The sequence below is a fragment of the Hyalella azteca genome, unplaced genomic scaffold (genome assembly GCF_000764305.2).
Source record: "Hyalella azteca isolate HAZT.00-mixed unplaced genomic scaffold, Hazt_2.0.2 contig13709, whole genome shotgun sequence".
In the NCBI taxonomy this organism is placed as follows: Eukaryota; Metazoa; Arthropoda; class Malacostraca; order Amphipoda; family Hyalellidae; genus Hyalella; species Hyalella azteca.
Window position 1 is genome coordinate 374,888 of NW_025943621.1, and position 23,488 is coordinate 398,375.

The following is a 23,488-nucleotide window of genomic DNA, read 5'->3' on the forward strand; positions in this document are numbered from 1 at the left end:
GATCTAGAAGGATTTACTGCTAGGATCTAGGATTTACTGCTAGGATGTAGAAGGATTTACTGCTGGGATCTAGAAGGATTTACCGCTCGGATCTAGAAGGATTTACGGCTCGGATCTAGAAGGATTTACTGCTCGGATTTAGAAGGATTTACTGCTCAGATCTAGAAGAATTTGCTGCTAGGATTTAGAAGGATCTACTGCTAGTATTTAGAAGTAGTTACTGCTAGTATTTAGAATGATTTGCTGGTAGGATCTAGAAGGATTTACTGCTAGGATCTAGAAGGATTTACTGTTAGTATTTAGAAGGATTTACTGCTAGTATTTAGAAGGATTTACTGGTAGGATCTAGAAGGATTTACTGCTAGGATCTAGAAGGATTTACTGCTAGGATCTAGAAGGATTTACTGGTGGGATCTAGAAGGATTTACTGCTAGGATCTAGAAGGATTTACTGCTGCAGTTGCTCTTGTTGCCGCGTTGTAGACATCCATGACGATGCAATTGCCAATTATTTACCAGGAGAAGACATCAAAAAGTCGGTCCAGAAGGGCAGCAGCCGCCGTCAGTCCTGCGGACAGGAGATATTCGAGGAGCCGTACACCGGTTCACCCCCTCCAAGCAGTTGTGTCGTTGATACATTATAACCAATGTTTTAAGAAAACGGAATAAAATCAATGTTATAACAATGTTTTATAACATTTTCATCAATGTTATAAAAGGCATAATTTTATCAGAAAAAGATAAGCCAGAATATCAATTTTAAATATAAAAAATATCACAACGGCATGCAAGTAGACCTACGTAAGTGCTTTCACTACATCCACTAAGTATTTTCAAAGACATCAATATTCAGTAATAATTATAATATAATATTTCATAATTATAATCATTATTTCAATCATCCGAACAAACTTGGATTGATGTGCTCTGTTGTTCCGTTCTAAGTGCAGTGCTCTCTTTCTCTCTCTACCCTGAGTTGCAGTTCCAAAACCCGAGAGTGTGCGACTGTTAAAACTAGTGTCCTATTCTTCCAGTGCTTCCTTTCATATCCTCCATTTAATAATTTGAATGTCAGTACCATTATGTTCTTAATCCGTCTCCCATCCTTACGCTTCATGTCTCATCCAATGGGAGACGATACTAAGGATACTAAGGATACTAAGGATATTAAGGATACTAAGGATATTAAGGATACTAAGGATACTAAGGATACTAAGGATATTAAGGATACTAAGGATACTAAAGATACTAAGGATACTAAGGATATTAAGGACGCTCACGTCCTGAACTCGACAGGCTGATGCCAGTGGGCAAAGGACACGAAACTATTTTGCCGACCCATTTACCGGCGCTCTTTAACGAAGCCTAAATCTAAAAAACCTATAACTATATGAAGATACTCTGTAAATCAATATCCAACAGCCCCACATGGTCATATGCGGTACCAAAGACCACACATACATTTAATGCATCATTACACTCAACTATCGTACACTTGAGGCCAACTATACCCATATCGTAAACAGGCTATACATCTAACACAGTACGAGAAAGCCCAACACAACACCAACCAAACAAACGTAGACATCATGCAACATGGTGTTCAATAGACTAAAATAACGACAACATGCATCATCTTTCAACATCATTTAATTACGCTGAAATGTAAGTAATGAACCAGTCACTAACCTCCTGCTACTCCGTGCGAGCTCATCTAAAACTTAAAGGGTTCCTCCCCTACTTTTCCAAACCAACCCAAGCTTGGCCCCATGCAAGTGCCCACCAATGTCCTAAACCTGTACGTACCGCAATTTTTTGGTCTCGTTTTTGTCATTTAGATTCCTGCCTCCTCTTTCTGTTCAGTTTGTTCTATGTCGTACATTTTTCGTTATTACTACAGGCCTCGCATTTATTCACAGTCGTTAATTGAATCATCGTCAACAATATCTTGACAATCCACAATACACAAGTCTGAATATTTCAATTACGAATTACCTTCGTAATTTAATCATAATCATATAGATACGTATCTATCAGTGTAGTTAGGTCACTATTATATTACTGCTTGATCGCACTATATGAAACTGAGGAATAGTCCACCCTTGGTCGCTGTTATAGCCATGCGGCAAAACAATACGCTAACTTCGTCTCACCAGCTGACTTTATTCGTAATTATTATAGGATAATAAAAAGAGGCAGTCCTTTCAAGCACTTGTCTAATAAAGTTAGCAAACGGTTATAAGGAAAGCGTTCAGTTAAAGGCTATAGTTGTCGCACACTAGCCACTTATAACGGCCATTAACTAGGAAACGGTTATAAGGAAAACTTTCAGTTAAGGGCTATAGTTGTCGCACACTAGCCACTTATAACGGCCATTAACTAGGAAACGGTTATAAGGAAAACTTTCAGTTAAAGGCTATAGTTGTCGCACACTAGCCACTTATAGTTACACACTAGCCACTTATATTAGCTAAGCCTATATACATGCAGTTCTCAGGGACAGCGGGGGTATCACTGACTTGGTCTAGTCGGTCGTCACCCAAAGTGAGTAGTTCCAAATTATCTTGGTGTTAACCAGTTTCAAGAAAATGGGATTTTAAACTCAGCCAGAGTAAGTGCACACATATACATTTTTCTAACGAAGCATCGTATGATTTAATAATGAATTAAAATGAATAACATTAATTACAGCGAAGTGAAACATGTAAAAATAAAGTTCACTTGCGACATAAGCACTTAGATTGAGAATAAAAATTAAAACTACAGTAGTCCAGCAACGAAAAGGGTTTGCTTTCAACTTTGCAATGCAAACGAAAGCAAGTTGTAAATAAATGATTTTTACATTTTATCAAGAAAAGAAAATCAAGGCGTTCCTTATATGGTTGCACACTTGCTGAAATAAAAACCCCTTTGTCAATATTTTTGAAACTGAAGCCCCTGATAAACATATCAGAATAAACATACATATATTAAATCAGATGAAACCTTCGCCTCAGTGCCTAAACATCAATTAAATTGATTAGAAGTGCTCAGCATGACAGTGTAAACAACAACTTGTAAAAGAAAAGCGAGGATATAAATGATTTCGAAGGTAATATGGAGCTTCTCAAGTGCGAACATTGCGCATTCTGTATACTTGATTAAAAAAAAGATTTATAATCTTTCAATCTTCATACAAGCACCGTTGAATGTCAAGTATCGTATTTAAGAAAAGTTTAAGTAACAGGTAGAACATTTTTGAAGAAGGCTTCTTTAATTTCTGCATGCTGCAGCCTTCCCGAAGTTGCCTTATGCTAACAAGTAAAGGCATATACAATCTTCCAAATGTGCAATGTTTCCTTGTATCATGTGTGCATGACACATGATATTATCTCGGCATTAAAGGCGCATTTAATGAACATTGTCAATAGTCAACCGATGATATTCCGTTACCCTCCTATTTTAAATATCAATAGCCAAAGATTGTCAACAATCAGGCTGTCATCCGCCCGGCAGATTGTGGAATTAAAGCTCAAACATGAGTTCTGATGCATCGTCTGCGGTGTTCGCTCTCATTATTCATCTTTAATTGAAGAATCTTGAAGCTAAACACTGAATAAGCGAAATAATTAAAGTTCATTGTAAGTTTTTATTTTGTGCAAAAGGAACGAATTTCCAACCGCATTGACCTTTTCTATCTTGAATTATTTTCTACATAATGACATTTTTGCAGACTTCCGAATTATCACTTTGTCATGAAACTGCCCAGCTTCTCTAAGTTAGTATACATCGTATCGCAAAGTGGACAGCACAACCATGCTCGTGCTTATGATCCATCATTTGTATTGGATAAATATGTATCACAACTGAAGTGCACTACCATACTGGTGCGGTTTACTATCGCATAATGCTGGCAAACAACAATTTGAATTTCAGATAATAGAACAGAAGACGTGTTGCAAGATTGAGTTGAAAAGGAACACAAAATTTTCTTGAAGCACACCCATATAAAATACGAGTAGATAATTAGAAGTAATATACGAAGTCTGTTAAAAAGAACCCCTTTTCATATGATGACCAACTGTCCTGCTATTTTGCGTTAAATCTATACTATATCCGTTATTCCTTGAGTTGCATTCGAATGAATCAATTCTCAAGCATTCAATTCTTAATAAAAATCCATGTTATCGGGTTTTCCCAAAAATGCAGCGATATCTATTCTGTAGTGACCTTGCCAGCGATACTATAAGGTACTAGGCAACGCTGGTATTTTAAAAGTTTTCACAGAAATCCTAATGCGCTTTCCTACTCTTCACTTTTACGAAGCAAAATCTTCTTTCCACACGTCCACCTCATCTCTGCCTTGCCTCCAAAGCCGTTCCACTAACCTGCACTTATCAGGGCTGCCTAATTACCCAACGGCTTACTGCCTCCTTGAGGAAACCCTACCTGGCTCCGTGATCTTACTTTCTTTAATGGTCATATTGCCCCTGGGGGGCATGATGCCGTTGATGGTTCCATTGCCTCTGTTGATCGTGTTGCCTCCGTTGATGGCGGTCCCATTTCCTCTGTTGATCGTGTTGCCGTTGGTCGTCCCACTGCCAGCAGTAGATGAGTTACCCATGAAGCGCTCGGATACGGCCATTGTAGTCGCTTCCGAAATACTGCTTAGCTGCGCTGGACTCAGCGCCTCCAGGAGTAACAGTGGCAAATTATAGGGAGTGTTTTTGTGATAAATAAGAAAATGAAATTAACAGCCAATATTTCCGTATAGTATTCAACGCCAAAGTAACATGTAGTTTACCAACCTTATACAATACTACACACACTACCGTGTGCACTACAGTATATTACTTTATATGATCAAAACATCTTGCATTTAATGTAAAATAAGGAAAATGTTGTCTGAAGACGTCAGTTGGAGTAGTAAATTTTTTGACATATATCTCAAGGCTCTTAGTATCAATGCACAGCTAAATGAGCGCCAACAGAACCCGGTTTCTACAATAACCGGTTAACGAGAAGCACAATCAGGTAGTTATAAGCTCTGCCCTTGATGACAAATTAATTATTCAAAACGTTTAGAGCGGAGTAAAAAGTTTCATAATTGCTCCTATGAGCAGTGGCAATATTTGATTTTTTACGGAAACTCGTATTTCAACTTTACATCTGACTTCGGCGTACGTTTGAAAGAAGACAAAAGGGATTTGAACCAAGACCGTTTTTTCTCTGTCCGTGAGTTACTTGGAAGAATTCTAATTACCTAAATAATGGAATAAAAGAATTGAACCATACAAAATATACATGAACCAACACTGCGATGAAGTGAATCTGTATTGAATCAAAAGGTGGTGCAACTAAATATAGCAAAATATTTTATTAATTTTCAAGGTTTTGGTCCAACCCCTGCATATTTGCTCCACATTTAAAAAATATAAATTGACGACTGGATGGTTAATAACAACAATAATGCTAAAAGAAACATAACACGAGTGAATAGTCGTGTACATACTAGCAACAGTTAGGACAAGTGGCAGACCTGTGGTAATTAGCTAACCGGGAAAACAAGGCCGTCAAAGAGTCCACGATGAGCCAGAGGTTCAATGAGAACAGGGGGTTTGGTGTTGCATTCCATGTGATTTGTTTTGTGGTTGCGTAATTTAATTAATTAATTTAATATAAGTGAATAGTGTCAGCAGTCACGTACCATTATCTCTTCCATGGTCATGGCGAGCAGAGAGACAGGTTGGATGCCGGCGAAGGCGCTCGGGTCGATCAAACGAGTTTTGTTGGATGGAATGCCGGCGAACACTGCACCAATCTCCCGTACCTGAGATATGACGAAATGAGTAACGTACGATGCCAAAATTTAAATACGGAACAATGCCGGCGAAAACTGCACCAATCTCCCGTACCTGAGATATGACGATATGAGTAACGTACGATGCCATAATTTAAATACGGAACAATGCTGGCGAACACAGCACCAATCTCCCGTACCGTACCTGAGATGACGCCGCTACCAGCAGGAAATAACGTGCTGCGAACTTTTCTTGGTGTAAGAAAAGGTTAATTAATGCAGGCAGGGTGGGAAGTTTCTTCGCAACAACATCACTGCCGCCGAAAAGGACGATGTAGAAGTGCACCCCTTATGGTGGAGGCAGTTGAAGATCCGGCAAAGAAAGAATAAGTTGATCGTGTCCCTCGCAAAAGTTTTTTACACGTTCCTGAAATCCCGAGTAGTTAGTAAAATCCATGCGTTCTTGATGGCTCATAATATGGGTTAGTGCATTACCCATTTCGTGCAATTCATTTTCTACTCATGAGGCTTCGAACTAACAAGCGCTCATGTTGAAAAAGTGCAGCAGGGTTTTTCTTTAAAAGTACCCAACTCGGGGTATAAGTAGTCGGACAACATAAATAAGACTTGAGACGACAAGTTGGGAAGATAAACTAACATTATTTGGTCTTTAAACAACAATTGGGGGAGAAAGCCACTTCACCTGGATTTTTAACTTCGCGGGTGGGAGGAATCCACCATTACCTGGGCTTAATTATATATATAAGATGTCGCGGAGGGTATTAAGCAAGCATTAATAGAGTTTTGACATCACGGAGGGTAGAAAGCCACCATTACCTGGGCTTTAGACATCGCAGGAGGGTAGTAAGCGGTCGCTTTCAATGCCAGGGGCGCCAACACCTTCTCTCTGCTGCAGCCTGCTAGGGTGGACCCGAGGTAAGTCAGGGCGTTTCTGCAGGTAGAAAATGTTTATAAATGATCATGCTGCCTCTCTGTTGCAGGTCTTTTTGTGTGTCATCGAGTGATACGTTTGATACACATGCTATTCTAAACGTCAATTTCTGGTATGTAAGTAACGCCTTCATGAGTGCCATCGTGTGCTACGCATGCTATTATAAACATCAATTTCCGTCTAATGTAAGTAACGCTTAGACATTTGATCAATGGGAATATGAAGTATAATTGTATTAAAATTTATTTAAGATTCGTCATCGAAGTTTGAAATTACTTAGTAGCCCAGCAAGTTGCTCACCCGACGCGCTCAGCACTGAGGGTGTTGATGAGGGAGGCGTTGGCGGCGCACAGGAGGCGGTTGTACATGGCGAGCTGCTTGTCCGACATGTCGGCCAGCTCCCGCCATGTCGTGAGCACCTTATCAGCGTACGCCCGGAGCTGGTCAGCAACAAAATACATGTTTTATTTCAACGTTTTGGGTCAGGATTAATTTTGAGTTCATGATTGTTACATGCCAGATTGACCTAATATTCACTGCCGACATTCCTTCACTACTATACCATATGAACTATTCTTTATTATGCATCCTAGTACACATTAAAATATTTTTAATGTGTTATGCAATAATAATGAAATATCGTCAATATATGATAAATTCTACATGATAAATTTTATCATTAAAGGTTCAACCGTAATGTAGGCTCAAACCAGACACTGAAATTTTAATAAAACGATAATATCGATGATCATCACTATACACCATCGTTTTAAATTATTTTCAGGCATTCTTCATCACTCATGACCGCTTGTCACAATATATCATTCATCATCACTCATGACCACTTGTCGCAATCAATCATTCATCATCACTCATGACCACTTGTCACAATACATCATTCATCATCAATCATGGCCACAACATATCATGAGAATTTCTCACCTGGTCATCGGAAAAGTTCATCTTCTCATTGCCCAGAACGGCGACGGTGTCGGTGAAGACATTCGGGGGAGACAGGGAGGGGAGATTACGAATTTCGTTGGCCGGGATGCCCTTCATGATGAAGTTCATGTCACGCATGAGGTCGTTCGTGAGGTTCGACCACGACCGAGAGGTCAGGGAATCTCGCACTTTGTTTGCCAGGATCTGTGCGAGAAGATTAATTATTGTTATAGTTTATTTAGGAAAGATCGACCAGGTAGCGACATAAAATGGAATTCAACCCTCTACCGCCTGACAAGAGTAACCGGAGCAATATTGTCACAAGCCTACTTTACAAAAAAGATACGTTCTAGTGAGCGCAAAATGACTTGCACTGATGGTTGCCGCCACGTACAATTTTAAAATGTTTTCTGTTGCGTACAAACGTCCTCAGGTTGCTACACTCAATAGTTTACGTATAATTTAAGCTGAAAGTTATGTTCCCGGAGAGTGACACACGGCGGTAGAGCTTTAAATCTTGACGTCTAACGTTACTGCGGTGACGTCTGCCCGCAGCAACCAAATTTCGCTCGATAACAAATCGTCGTCTAGACGCTATTCGAGAGATATACTGACTTTTTTTTACAACGCAGAAGATATCCTACTGTCAACGTAACGCTCATCTGTTGGATGAATGACCGTTACATTGCTAAAATTGACGAGTTTAACAAAATGTTCTATGTTTCGAACTCTAAAACGACTGATTCAATAGGTACGTGTCTTTATGAATGACACGGGTCTAATTTCGTACATTTGTTAGGGGAATGATTTTGGTGCATGTTTTAGTGGTGGTTCACACCTCATGAATGGCGTGCAATGGAGTTTTTCTATTGGGAATAGCGTTTGCAGATAACGCGTTTACGGAATTGGCAGTTTGGCATCAACGATGTTGCTTCAGTACAAACGCTCGAACCCCACAATGGCTCCGTAGCGGTCTTTCCTGCACTATTGCTGCTCTTCCGTGGCGCTCAAGCATCCAGCTCTAAGATATGATTATTTAACTAGGTTCTGGGGCACTGGTGGAACATTCTTCACCACTAGAATAGGAAGGGACTAATTGCAATGAATCATGATCATTTCATGGTCGTGTTTCCTCGATATAAAACACGCATTGTGAGACATTAAGAACCTGAGCTTTTGTGTCATTCATGTAGCGGGCCCCCAGCGCCCCCAGGCACTGCATGATGTCGCTGGTGGACGCGGCGCTCAGTTCGCTGGTGGTGATGTCGTCTACGCCGCTCACCGATGCGCGATCGCACAGCGCGATGTTGCTCACAGCTGCTCGAATATTGTGGCCGAGATTAGGAACCATGACGACGAATAATGGAATCCTACTAACGGACTCAATGTAATAGTTAGTGACAGAGCCTAAGTGCTGAACTTGAAAGTGGACATCGCGTCTCGTCAAGTCTTATGGGTCTAGCATTGCTACAGCATGAGAAGTAATATCACTTAATTACATTACAATTAACGCAAAATTTTATATATCTTGATATAATCGCTTGGGTATTGGATATCACTCAGGGTTGGTGCGAAAGTCCTGCTAATCGCTTTCTGCGTTACGCGTAGATTTATATAATCAAATGAAAGACTTTTATTCTAGGAAGCGCAGGTTTACAAATTTTGTTGTCATATGTGAATTTACGAATATTGCATGTTTTTCCGTCACTTTTCCAAAATTGATCCATGCAAACAAAAAATTCACTGAGCGAGCTTTTTGCATTGCCATTTTACCAATAGAACATTTATACATATGAAAAAACACCAATTTTTTGGGGAGGGGGGTTGGTCGGGCGAACACACAAAAACTCATACACTGTCATCAAGTACAGAAAGATTCTTCACTATGAATCCAAATTTTTTTTCCAACAATTTTACGAGAAATGAATGTACAGTATTCCCTGCTGACCCCTCTTCCTCCTGCCACTAGGGCGGTAGCCGGGGACGGCGCTGGGATCAAGCAAGTCTAGCGCTGCTTGCACCTGCAACCGACGCACGTTTTCGCGTTGCCTGAGCTCGTCGTCGTAGTCGCTGCCGAGGACAGCACGGCACTCGTACTGTAGGAGGGAAGTGCCTGGTTAATACGGTACTCGTACTGTAGGGAGATAATAACAACAAATTATTGAGGCTGTGTTTTTAGGTAAAATTGAAGAACATAAAATATTAGAGACCTGGCGGGCCTCGTCGTCTGGGGCGTACTGGGCGCGGTCGGCGATGGGGCAGCGACAGGACATGAGGGCCCCGCGGGGGATGCGGCTCAGCGTCCCCGACGGCAGCGTGTACAGCAGGCAACACAGCCCCGACATATTCCGCCACGTTGTCGGGTCGTCCCTGGCGGAAAAAGTTTTTTAATATTTCAATCAATTTGATTACTGAGTATGAAATTCATGATAATGAAAATTTTGACAGGAAAAATTGAATTGATTGAAGGAAAATTTATTATTTTAGGGAGAAATCATCAATGTTACAAAAATTTGCAATATAAAGGCATTCAAATACGTAATTCATTTTTTATTTCATATCAGAGATCATGTGTTGCATCAAAATATCTCATTAGTATTAACGTGTCTATCAAAAGTAAATTTTCACGACGTAGAGTCACGTGAGATAGATCCGTCATTTTGATGAGTTTGTCAATATGACAAGCTCATCCAATTTTTGTCATACGCAAGTCGTAATATCTAATGAATGGTTAGGGTTCACAAGATGTCGAAATGATTTAATGGTAGTACCTATTAGGAAAATATTCCAGTCGAAATCGTATCTTGATTATACAGTATAGGCGAAACTCTCTAGATTCGGGGCGCATGCCGGAGGCCAGTTTTGCCAAACTTCGCACTTGGTTCATATTTCTTTCCGTAGGTAAGAACGCTATAAGTGCATAACGGCCTATGAAGTCAAGTGTTCAAAGCCATAGCGCCGGATGTCCACAGCCACAAAATAAGCTTGCCAAAAGTAAACATGGCCATACTGCATCTGGCGAAACCTCATCCGGCCCAACCTCTTCAGGCCTAACCTATATACAAGCTGCAACCTTTCTCCACCCAGAACAAACCTGAGCGGACCTAACCTAACCTCATTGGCTGCAAGAAGTTAGAATGGCGGTCCAAGTGTGCTGGTAGAGCCAGTCAGTGGCTGCAAGAAGGTTGTGAGCCGGGACAGCGTGAATAGGTTAGGCCAGAAGAGGTTAGGCCGGAGTAGGTTCAGCCGGATGGGGAACTGCCTGCTTATGAGCGAGCATGCTTAGCATTGGCTGAAGACCTACGGCGCTTTTATCTTTCGGCAGTGTGTCGCTTGTTTGGATTACGGAGTTCAAGCGAAGTCTGCGGCTTCTAGTGCTGAGGCTGAGTAAAGTTAATGCATGGTGAAGTTGAGCGTTGGCTCCAGGGCTTATTTAAGAGTAACATATGTCTCATACGGCTGCGCCCCCTTAGATTCAAGGTCATCTTCCGTCATATCACAATCAGAGTATATTTTGTGTGGAAATAAACTGAGTTAAATTGTACTCTTTATCGGCCACTCATAAAATACACACTTTATATTCGTTCACCAGATACCAACCGATCAGACATCTGATCATCAGGCATTTATCAATCAAACACTTTTTAATATCAGACTTTTCTTTAGCGGGCCCTTGTTTGTCAGAAATCTGTTCTTCAAGCCCCCACTTAGGAACATGCTGAATGCTCACCCTTTGTACTTGGTGATGAGATTGGCGATGGCCGCCCGTCGTTCATTGTCAAGACACGGCATCAGGGCGCTTGCCGCAAAGGACTGGAGATGTTCATTGAAATTAAATATGGAAACGATAAGGTTCATCGCTTTAATCATAGCATAGCGAACAAAGGTAGGAATTGCGAAGCAAATTGCGCTCATACCATTCATTTAATGTGAACGAATTAATAAGAAAGAAATACACTCGAACATGAGAACGCTCCGCTCTCCGTCTTTCTTCAAGTGTCTGGGTTTCACTCAAAAATAAGGTATCTCCCTCTGCCCTACTAAGCAACCCTTTTTCAACTGCATCCCAAAAATTTGCCCAAATGCGCTCCTTCTTTTGAATTGCCCATCATTACTCCTATTTCCCCAAACACCCACTTTTCCAAAATAACTCCTTTAACCTGGAGCCTCTCTTCAATCCAAGGATAATGATTATCCCTCACAATCTCCTGCTGGCTATGCTCTATTTAAACAAATACTTTTCCCATAACTTCGAAGCAAAAAGACCAGAAAAAAAATCTTCGAACCATCTCTTCCCTTCCTCCCCTCCTCACGTTGAAGATGTCGAGGGCGAGAGGAATTCCCTCTGCCGTTACGTTATTCAGCAGGTACGTGGGGAAGAAGAGCAGAATTTCACGGTACGTGTTCACGTCCGCCCCAGTCACCACGCTCCAAAGGCCCTGTGGGGGTTATTGCTCTCAGCTGCCGTCAATTGAGGTTGCTTCCTTTACGTTGTCATCAACATATTCAAAATATACTCAATTATTTCAAATTTTATTTGTCGCAAGATATAACAAATAGCACGAGACTTGTGGTGTAGCGGCGGCTTCAAACTAGGTCTCTACTCGTCATATTGATGTTAGTCCTTTGCTAAGAAGAAACTTGTGAATTACTCCAAACTTTCGCTTTACGAAAATGTGCTGGCTAACTCAGTCGACTATTTTCATCAATACTAGTAAAACCAGACGAAATTTCAACTTGTAAAACTAGACGAGAATCAAATTTTTATAAATCTCGAGCTGCCAAATTAGAATTAACGCAAAACTAACTATGCAACAAAAACCTTTGATCTTTTATGACGGTACTCTTTACTTTGCTGCGTAACATTCAACTGCAAAACCGTTATTTTGAATATATACTAGTATTAATATACGCCTATCTCCCATGCAAGTGGCCCAAAAACGCACAATTTTCACTCACACGATGCTTTTCAAATTTTGGGATACCTGATTGTTCGAGACACAAGTGAGCCAAGTATTAAAAATGCGGAAAATTGTCACCAAATTCACCATATCATCATTAAAAAGGTTCTTTGGCCAGCACCATCGACAGTTCAGAAGTCTTTAAAAAGGTATAATCATAATTTAAAAAGGTAAAATCATAAAAAGGTATAATCAATTAGTATAGCTGACACATGAGCTTACATATACAATGCCTTGTTCTACATTTTAAATTTAGGTTATAGTATTTCTGTAAATTGTAGTTGTGCTAACTGATTCTAGTTGTATTTTTGATCAGACAATGGAGCTTTATCCGAAATGTTTTCAATCAAGATAGGACAAATTTTTGTAGACATTCTTTAAATTCATAATTATTGGCTTCAAATTTTCGTCACAACAATGGCAGGAGGATTTTTCCAATAAGGAAGCATTATTCTGCTAATTTCTATGGGTTTTGCATCCGTTTTCAGGTTGACTGACGCTGCCGGAAATATTTACGGCAAATGGCAGCAGCCCTGCTCACTCATATCCTAATTTCAAATGCATCTACAACGCTCGTAATCGAATTCCCAACTCATAAAAACACTAAAATAAATAAATTTATAATATTAAGCCCATGCACTTTTGTTGTGCTCAATCTTGTTTGGTGATTTGTCCAACTTTACCTTAGCGCTGAGACCCTCGTACACAATGTTCATTAACAGGCCAGTGCGATAGCGGCCGAGGGAGGCGTAGGTCAGCGCCATCTTCCTGTTCGCGACCAGGCGGTCCAACAGCATTATTTTGCTGACGTCGTCCAGGCCCCGAAGAAGGTCGGGGCTGAACAAATGTGCAGCGTATAAGAAGAACGTTGTCTGGGTATTGCAACGGTTGTCATCCATTGCACGAGTTTTATTTGATTTTGGTCAAATTCTTGACAAATTTCTGAATGTGCCGCTTGTGCTCCACAACTCAAGTTGGACAACTTTTGCATTTTTTTACCGGGATTTTATATTTCCCTTTTTATAAAAACACTAATCAAATATCTAATTTACATTTAAATGATCTGTAGTTTATTGAGATATCTATATGGAATATATATGCTTTTAATCTTGGTATAAACATCGCTATTCGTGATGTTTACCAATAAATTTTATTTTAGACTTTGGGGTCAGAAATATGTGTTCTTGTATTTCTGAAAATATGCAGTGTATTTGTTATATTAATTATTGAAATAATGTAAATTGTTGTTCAATAATAACCGGAAGGAAGCGACGACGCAGATGGGCATGCGCTCGATGGCGGCGGGCGTGAGGAGCTGGAAGACCTCCTCCTCACTCTGCGTCATCATCTCCGTCGCCGAGTAGTTCACGTAGATGTCTTTAAGAACTCGGCACTGGAGGCGAGAAGTGGACTTATATACCGACTGGTAGTTATGAACTTCAAAAAAGAGCTCACTTCAATGGTACGGTCGAACGTTCAAATAGGAAAATTTGAATTTGTCAATGTTGCGGTATGAAAGAACATTGGGGAACGGTACTGCAAGAAGCAATAGTAGTTCACGTTCGAGTTAGCAATAGTAGTTCGAGTTCACGTTCAAGTTTGCAATAGTAGTTCGCAATAGTAGTTTTACAATATGTCTTAAAGAACGTGGTACTGGAGGCAAGAAGTAGACTTACCGACTAGTAGTTTTGAACTTCATAACTTCATAACATAACTTTGAACTTTGAATTTATCAATGCTGTGGTTTGAAAGAACTCTAGGGAAACGGTGCTGCCAGAAGCAATAATTGAACACGATGGTAATTGAGATGCATTTATTTAGGTAACTTACGTTGAAATATACATATAGCAAAACCTATTCCTTCAATTATAGCATTCAGATTTATGCAAATTATCCGGAAACGTTGATAATGCTCTCACAGATTTGTGCATAGCCGAACTATATCGGTAGGGAGCACTTGAGAGTGATAAATGGTAATCAACTGAATAAAAAACTATGCAGAAGTTATCTGGTTTATGCAGTGCATGAATTTCGGCATCTATCTGGCACTGCGTTGCTTGCGGTTGCTTTTATCCGACTCGAACTTGACGGCTACGATCAATTCAGAGTTTAAACATCTGGCTTGCTGTGAGCAATGCAAACGGGAAAGTCGAAAAAAAAGCATTCTTTGAGTTTCACAGAGCAGAGGAGTATCTAAAATACTTTCACTAGAAATGAATGTATGATGATGATTCAAATAATAAGACGGAACCTACATTTGCCAGCACAAAATTACTCGATTTTATGACGTATATTTGACCCTAGTAGATTCTATACCACTAACCTCAGTAGATAAAAGAAAGGAGCATTTTATAATAATCTATTATTCACAATAGAAATATATTTATTTCTATTGTGATGATTTTTTCATTGTGATGACTTATACGTACTTCTTTAGCTAATTATAGTACACATCACATCAGAATGCAGCAAAATCGACCTAGTAAGATCCAGCCATAATGCAGCTTTACTGTCACTCCCTCATGGCCACTTCTATGTCATATCTATTAAAAGTCACCAATCACCATGTACTTAGTTCTCATGAATATAGTCACTGTTGGGTAAGGTTACGGTGAATATTGAGCTACCACACTAACCGCCTCGAGAGTAGGGAAGCGATCCTTCATGTACTCGAGCTGCTGGACGATGTTGGAGGTCGGGATGTTCCTGGCGTCCACCGCCTGCAGGAACATCGCCGCGTTGGCGTCGGTGTTCATATTCACCCCGTTCTTGAAGGCCTTGTCTGATATCATCAGGCCCTAGGCGGTGATCCAAAAGTTAGTTGTGCATAAAGAATAATATTGGTGTAGTTAGGCAGAAGCTTTTCTCTTATGCAAGTTTGATTGAAGACCAGAGCATGCTTTTTATTAACAATCTTCTTGTTTGTCTTTTCAATGACAAACAAAGAATAACAAAGAATAATATCTGGATTATTGGGCATCGCACGATGACGTAATAGCTATCCTTCTCATTTCTTAATATGATGTATTCAAGTTTTTAAGCAAGTAAGTTATCCAAAGCCTTTAAAATTATTTTTTTTCGGCATAGACACGCACAAAAATGTTCACAATTTGAAATTATAACTTTGATAATAGGCTTTTAAGGAAGATAGAGCATTGTAATAATTTTTCCACTCGCTACTCACAATCTTGGACGAGGCAGACATGTTTGTAGCCACCGGTTTCAGAGCGTCCTTACTGAGATCCTTGTAAACATTTGTAGGGATGGCCTCCTTAGCGTTGCCAGAGATATCCTTCAGCCTGTCCGACCCAATCTGAAGTGAAGTTGATCATTTACTTACGATAAATACAATCCAAGACAAACAGTGCTGCTGATGAGCTTTCAAAATGTCATGAATCATTTTAGAAAGAGTTGTTTATTTTTGAAAGGATTTAATTCCTTATACCTCACTCAGACTGCAGTTATGTATCTGAAAAACATGACTCTCATTTAAAATCAATATCGATACCATGTCGTCTAAGGAAAATGTTCGAGATTTTTTTAAAGGAAATTCTTCTTTGGTTGCCGTTAGCTCGAATTTGGATTAAAAAAAATCGCAAAATTTATTGAAATATAATGTGTAATATTAGTCGCGTTCCGAATGATGTATATATAACCTTTTATTTTGAAAATAGGCCGTTGAAGCAATTCTGCAAAATATGATGGCCTAGAAGGCATCTAGAGAGTGAAACTTGAACCTTGCCAAATATGGATGGTAGCAGCAACTGTCCACGAGGATGAATAGTTATAAATGAAATGGCACGTTATTAGCGTCAAGACTCCTATTCTTGAAGCAGACACTAACGCCTGAGATGAGGGTGGCCATCTGTGCCGTGTTGTAGGAGGCATTTCTGCCCAGCGCGGAGATCCTGCTGGTGATGGACAGACCATCGAGGTACTGCAAGGGCGCCACGCTCAGGAGCTCGTCAGGCACGGCGTTCAGGTCCAGCGTCGTCCCTCCACCAGAGGCAACTTCGAACACTTTGTTCTTGATCAGCATCAGCTGAGTGATGCAACACATTGTCGTTACATCATCAGCAAGTATGATCAATAATATAATAGTAAGTCAGTATACAAGAACACTTTAATTGCTCTTAATTAGCATCATCTGAAAGATGCAATACATTGTCGTTAATCATCGTTAATTAGTAAAAAAAACAACACAACTGGATTGTTTTCGAATTGAGTTCAAGTATATTCGAATCAAGCATCAAGCTGTAGCTAGGCTAAATGGTTAATTTAAGCTTTAATGAATTGATGATATCAATCAAAACCAAACTGAGATGAAAATGGTGAAATTCTGTTGAACTAACATCCCATTAACATCACAACAAAATTACATCAGCATTACAAGGACATGGCATTATTACCATGTGCACATTGAAATCACACCATCATCAGATGCATCCTTACTAATCAACATTATACCTTAACGTTACAAAAACATCCCATCAACGCCACATCACCATCCCGCGATAGTCAGCCCCTAAATCGTCATGCCCACCCACCTTGCTCATGGCGGTGCTACCAGCCGTGTTCCGGATGGTCGTCGTGAGCTTCCTGAGGTCATCAGCTGAGATGGTGTAGTTCCTGAGCGTGCGGTTGAGCATGAGACCCGACGCCAGCGCCAGGCGGTTCATCCCTGCCGGTTGAGATAGTCATTCATTAGATACTTGAGGTGATTATTATTGAAAATAATTGAGGTGATTATTTTGTAAAATTATAATCACCTTGTGAACTTACGATAAGCGATGAGCTCATATAGTCCACCTATCGTGTAGGGCACTCATTATGAGTTAAGAGGAAAGTTGGTGTTGAGTGAATATTTTTTTGAAAAACACTTTAAAGTATTATTTCCTTCTTAATTCAGACTATAGGCACCGAATTGTTTTACGCCCTTAACACTTTGTCATCCTATAACACGGGACAAAATAAAAAGCCATCGGCAACACGGATGGATTGAAAGTGTTCACTTATGAAACTTGTACAAAACTCACTCATCTTACATCACAATCTCTCACCTAGGTTCCGGATTTGGTCGTTGGTGAGGGGCTGCGTGTAGTTGAGCAGACTCTGAATGCTGGCTTCCAGCACCTAGGATGACGATGAATATCAAGTGCATGTTTCAAGCTTCCGGGATTAAACGTTCAATGAGAATAGAGAAGTTTCTGATCAAAGTAATGAAGTTTTATGATTGAATTCCAAAGTTTGAAGATGAAATTTACAAATGTTATGTTAGAATAGATTTTTTGTTGCGATTGTGGAAACTGTGGCTTAAATAACAGACATTAAGACTGATATTGCACGGTCATGGGTTAGAAGGATAATGTTGTGAAATCAGACATCACATACTTTTGAGTGAAACGGCAGTATTCAGGCGAAATTTTCTAGGCGTTGCACTGAAATTTAACAGGCTGTGAGTTCGAGGCTACCTGTGAGGAAGCTTACATTGTAGCCATGCGATTTCAGCGAATATAAGCACAAACTCTCAGGGCATCATGTCTCTTTACTTACACCCCACTTTCTGCGTCTGTAGCTAGCACCTGCACAGGCACAGAACATAGTGCACCCTTATAATAGTGGAGACAGAGTACACATGTATCCGCAGAGGAGAGACAAAATATGACAACAACAATCAGGGCAAAGTCCCACTGAAGTGAGTCACCCAACACACACCTTAGCATCGATGGAGCCGTCCTGCAGCGCAGCGGTGGTGAAGTTGTCGGTTTCGTTGCGGATGCGTCTGTTGTCGGCGTCGAGGACCTCATTGGGCAGATCAGTGGAGTACACGAACTGCATGAGACCTGCAGTGCGCAGCGAGTTGGTGACGTTCTTAATCTGTTGGATGAAATATACGAGTCAATCCATTTAATTTGAGGGAAGTCAAGCATAAATCAGACGCAGGAGAATAAATTTAATTGATCTACACATTTGGTGCAAAAGAAAAAAGGCTTACGGCAATTAAATTTTAAGTGTTTCAGACGAAACAGTCTCTGGCCACGCTTTAACTAGTTCCGTTCGAAGTAATTGACATCGCACGTACTCAGTTCATTCTAAAAATTTTAAATTAGAGCAATGAACAACAGAAAGATGTATGGCATAATAACACACCCTCTCTATTTCCTGCTGCGAGACGAGCGGCTGTGATGTATTGCTTCGACTCACGTTTCCGGCCATCAAGACCTTCTCCACAACATACCGGCCAAGAGCCCTCAGCTTGGTCATATTGCCGCGCAGCATCTTTGGAAATGCAAACTGCTATTAATCCCATTATAAGTACAATAAATATTTTAATTCAGTAGATAGTCTAATTCTTTCATCCTCGCTAAAAAAACTTTGATGCAGGCCCGACTCTGAAGTGGGTGCCGCCTAGGACTCTGGTAGCACGTAAATCAGCAGCTTTGCGCCCGCTTCGGCTCTGGGTGGGAAGGGCAGCGTCTGGGCAGCTTACAAGCTCGGTATGACTCGGCTTGATCGAACAACCCTGCCCAAGTCCATGCTCTCAGGCAACTATAAAGTCTGATTTGAGATTCTGACCTGAAGCTTATTTCGTTCGGGTGGCCAAGCGATCCAGAATAACTGCAAGCTGTGTAGCTACTCTTAGGCCGAAGCCTAGGCGGTACTCGAATTTTGTTCTTGTTCAACCACTAACTTATACAACCAATCGTGTTATTTAACCTAGCTCTCGGTTATCTACACCAACATGCAACGCACCATAAAGTGTCCTTGAAAGATATAGTATAACTCACAATATTTTGTTATCCATCCACCTAGCCAATTTTTTTAATCGAACTTATCGTGTTATCCAGCCAATCGCGCTGTTTAACTCAACGTGTTCATTCCGTCTTGTTCTCAAACCATTCGTGATTTTTCATTCATCCAGTGGCCCATAGTGTTTCCGAAATCATTGTGCTGATTCATGAAGTCATGGAGAGGCCAACCACTCAATTCAATGCGTTCTTCGACTGATCACGCATGTCAGTCGATCATATTTTTGAAGCCATCATATTATTAAGCCAGTTACTTATATCCATCAAACCTAAAGTAATGCGACTCATAGTTATTTTCATCCAATTGCAACTTGAAGCCCATAATGTTTAATGAATTTTATAGCCCATAAATTTACATATGACAGATCACATAGTAACGAATTAGTATCATAAGAAGCCGGAAGTATGCTAATACCAAGTTGCAAATGTGTCCATATCGGGACACGTGTCCCAAACACGTCTCACGGTTAGAATTTCATCCCTGCGGGTCAACAGAACTTCAGGCTGTAGGCGAAGGAAGACAGCGTCGGGCAGGATGCTGAGGTTGGTCATCCTGGCGAAGGTGTCTCGGTCCCAGTTCCTGGGGTCGCCGTAGGTCTTCTCGATGAGCCACGCCCGCAGCGACAGCATGTACTGGGCGCGCGGTGTTGTCCCCTCGCCCCTAGACTCGGCCTGACTCGGGCACGAGGCTGACTTGTTGCCCGTGTTGTTCATGCACAGATTCAATTCTTCGTTCCTGTCGGGCACGGCGATTCTTCAATTTAAAAACAATACACGAACAGAGGAACAATACAATACACGAAGTAAACAGGAACAATCAATAGAAAGATTATGCACGGACATTCACTCCTGGTTCACATATTGCGTGCTCTGTAGCAGTGTAATTGCTCAATAATTTGCATTTTAGTTATATCTAGTTCCAAATCATCAAAACTATCCCATAGTTCTGCAAGGACTTCTGAAGGAAATTCCAAGAAATTATTTGTCTGGCTTACAATCTAACGAGACCACGAGCACGCTTTAGGCACCAGACAGAGCGTGCAATGACACCGAGTCCGAGCAAGAGGAGGCACCGACACCGGTGTTGCCAGCGCAGTCTTTCAAGACGTTGTTAGGTGTATATCACGGGAACAAAAACAGGAAGGTTGACGACAATAGTGAAGAACCGCGAGCATTCTTAATGTTGAATTATTATTCGTGCAGGCGACGACAAGAATCCAGCCACGAGGAAGCTGTATTTTTAGTGATGTAATCACGAGGTAGGATATTGTTTGTCAAGTCTTCAGTGTCAAATGTCCTCACCTTTTTCACTTTTGAAATTTTATTTTTGAATTAAGTGACTTATTACAGTTCGAACTTTACTCTCATTAGCTGCAGTAATGCTATAAAGTCATCTGATACTGATATTTCGATTTTTTTCTGCGCAAAATACGCGTAGGAAGCCCAGTACGAATAAACTCTTGTGCTCCAAAAAGTGGTTGAAAAGAGAGAATAGGGATGCAGTAGAATGAAAAAATGAAGTTTTATGTGGGAAAAACGATGTTTTTTTTTATGTGGGCATGCTTTTTTGTACTCCCTTAATTTACATTAAAAAAAATTAAAAATAGACTAACAGCCTCGCGATGGCACGCGTGTCGTAGATTTTGGTGAGCATGGAGATGGGCAGGTTGAAGAGGATGGGCTTCAGGTTGGTGATGTTCTCCGGCGTCCAGGCAAAGGAGTTTCCCAGTTGTTGCAGCAGGATGCCCACTTCCATCTGCGAGGCCTGACGATGAAAAAATATATTATTTTTCAGCAAGTAGAGAGGATGTATTCAATCCGTTGATCAATGAGGTGACGTTAACACTTTTTGTCAAATCTAGACTCCTTAAAAAGTTTCCCTTGTATCTAATGTGAATAATCGGGTGAATCTAATGTGAATAATTAGAGTCAAACTATGTGAATAGTTTGACTCTAATGAGGTAAAGAAATTTGTAGAGAAACTACAAATGTTAAAAGGATTAAAATAAACATGCGACATACAAAGTAACCATTTTCGGATTTTCCTAGGCTGTTTGTTAGCAGAATTGTTTAGAACACACATCTGAGTTTGTTTAGAACACACATCGGTTTGTTTAAAACACACATACGAGAATTTTTAATTTCCTTGCAAACATTACTTCCAGTCAATGTTTTTTATAAGTTCATCTATTAAATCATTTTAATTCAAGGGAGCAAATATCACAAATGACAATCATTTTAATTTATGTTTACGCTCGAATTTCAATTTCATGCTGTAAATTAAATATAGCAGGCAAAAATAATTTTTTCCCAGATGGGTATAAGATTATTGTCCACCGTTGTTCCTCCTAAAATTGAGCATTTAAAATCAATAGGGAGTGTTTACTAAAAGAATTTTTAAAGCAGGTGTTGATATGCATGCCTTCAATTTCAGGTTGATAATTCATGTTTGTTTTTATTTCATACGGAATTTTCGTCAAAATTATCACTTTGTCCAATCTTCAGCCACCTGGAAGCCGCACGTGGTCCATAAATGAGTGCTAATTTAGACATCCTATTACAAACATCCTCATTACTTAGACATCCTTCGCGCTCAGACGCACTTCCCCGCACTCTGACAACGAGCCTTAAACAAAAGCTAATTCTAATTTTGATTGAAATTTAAAATCGAAGTAATTATCAATTTGATTCTAAAACAGGGTGGGGCAGAACCGATTGAGCAGTTTAGAGCAGTCAGAGTCTGCAGGGAAGGAGGGGGATGGGCGTGCGGGTGGATTTTTCCAGCCCCTCCGGTATTCTCATTTCAGTAGCCAACATGGTTTGGTCAGGAGAACATCGTGGCTTTGCTGTGCGCGCATATTTCGAGAACAATTAATCTGTGATTGCAACGCAAAGAGCTTTTCGGCGGCTGTTCAATATTCCACGCAATGATGCTCTTCCTCCGGCGAACACAATTCGGTGCTGGGCTAGGCAGTTGGAGGCAACTGGTAGCACACTAAGAAGAAATACACACGGCCGACGCAGGTTCATCAGAACACCAGAAAATGTCGAGTGGGTGAGAGCAGCAGCCGTCCACTCGCCAAGACGATCTGTACGAAGGCATGCCGTTGCTTTGGGAATCTCCTCACGCAGTTTGAGGAGGATTCTGCACAGGGATTTTCATTTTCATCCCTACAAAATGATGATGGCCCAACAATTGAACGAAGCAGACTTTACCAGCCGCCGAAATCTGTGTGAGAACATGCTTGAACAGATTGTTCCCGACGCAGCGTTCTTCAGCAGTGATGAGGCGCATTTTCGCATCTGTGGGACTAAATAAACAAAATTTTCGTTAGTGGGCTGAAGACAACCCATAAATTATCCATCATTCTCCCAAACTAACGGTCTGGTCTGCCATCTCACAATTTGGTGTGATAGGCCCATACTTCTTTAAAGGAGGAGGGAGTAACCGTGACAGTGAATTCCGAACGCTATGCTGCAAAGTGGCAAAATTTCTTGCAGCCAAGGATGGAAAACATTGTTGAAAATGAAGCATTGGGAGACGTGTGGTTCCAGCAGGATGGGGACCTTTTTTATTTCGCCTCAAAACTGCGCAATCGGTTCTGCCCCACCCTGTGCAATGTTGGAAAATTGAAGCTCCATGTGAGAAACGCCACGTTTCAACCCGTATGTGTTATCTTATTTGAATCTTTTTTTGTTGTAAAACTGTGTGTAAAATCTAAAGTGGCATATATAACAATTACTGTTTGTGCTAAATTACTACCACTATTGGTGTGTTGTACAAATACGCGTGTAAAAATATGAGGTGGCGTCTGTTGCAATTCTAGGTATGCGAAATAACTCATATACTATGTCCCTTCAGAGTGGTCTTCTGACGCGTGTCTGTGCTCGTCAGAAGTCCTGTGGGATTTCGCGCTCCTAGGAGGGTAGGAGGATTGTTCCTGAGCGCCTCGCCGCTGGGCTCGCGGTGTCTGACTGCAGGTCTCAGTTGTGAGGTTAAGCTATCTTGTAGGCTGGATTTCCCCCCATTTCCCTTCTCTGCCTCT

General features: G+C 40.7%; 1 protein-coding gene across 1 annotated transcript in view; it reads right to left on the reverse strand.

The window, feature by feature from the left end:
- Positions 1-282: 282 nt before the first annotated feature.
- The window catches only part of LOC108664735, a 28,877-nt gene continuing 5,671 nt past the window's right edge, over positions 283-23,488 (reverse strand). Inside the window, exons 6-27 of the mRNA XM_018151410.2 lie at positions 21,056-21,207; positions 19,908-20,178; positions 18,784-18,912; positions 18,349-18,510; positions 17,694-17,766; positions 17,181-17,314; positions 16,478-16,675; positions 15,818-15,946; positions 15,270-15,431; positions 13,893-14,026; positions 13,317-13,470; positions 11,986-12,111; positions 11,403-11,485; positions 9,883-10,042; positions 9,621-9,768; positions 8,841-8,989; positions 7,673-7,876; positions 7,031-7,170; positions 6,616-6,730; positions 5,686-5,808; positions 4,446-4,668; positions 283-567 (exon numbers count right to left, since the gene is read on the reverse strand). Coding sequence (XP_018006899.1) covers positions 512-567; positions 4,446-4,668; positions 5,686-5,808; positions 6,616-6,730; positions 7,031-7,170; positions 7,673-7,876; positions 8,841-8,989; positions 9,621-9,768; positions 9,883-10,042; positions 11,403-11,485; positions 11,986-12,111; positions 13,317-13,470; positions 13,893-14,026; positions 15,270-15,431; positions 15,818-15,946; positions 16,478-16,675; positions 17,181-17,314; positions 17,694-17,766; positions 18,349-18,510; positions 18,784-18,912; positions 19,908-20,178; positions 21,056-21,207 — 3,225 coding nt within the window. The 3' untranslated portion in view covers positions 283-511. The remainder of the gene's footprint in view (positions 568-4,445; positions 4,669-5,685; positions 5,809-6,615; positions 6,731-7,030; positions 7,171-7,672; positions 7,877-8,840; positions 8,990-9,620; positions 9,769-9,882; positions 10,043-11,402; positions 11,486-11,985; positions 12,112-13,316; positions 13,471-13,892; positions 14,027-15,269; positions 15,432-15,817; positions 15,947-16,477; positions 16,676-17,180; positions 17,315-17,693; positions 17,767-18,348; positions 18,511-18,783; positions 18,913-19,907; positions 20,179-21,055; positions 21,208-23,488) is intronic.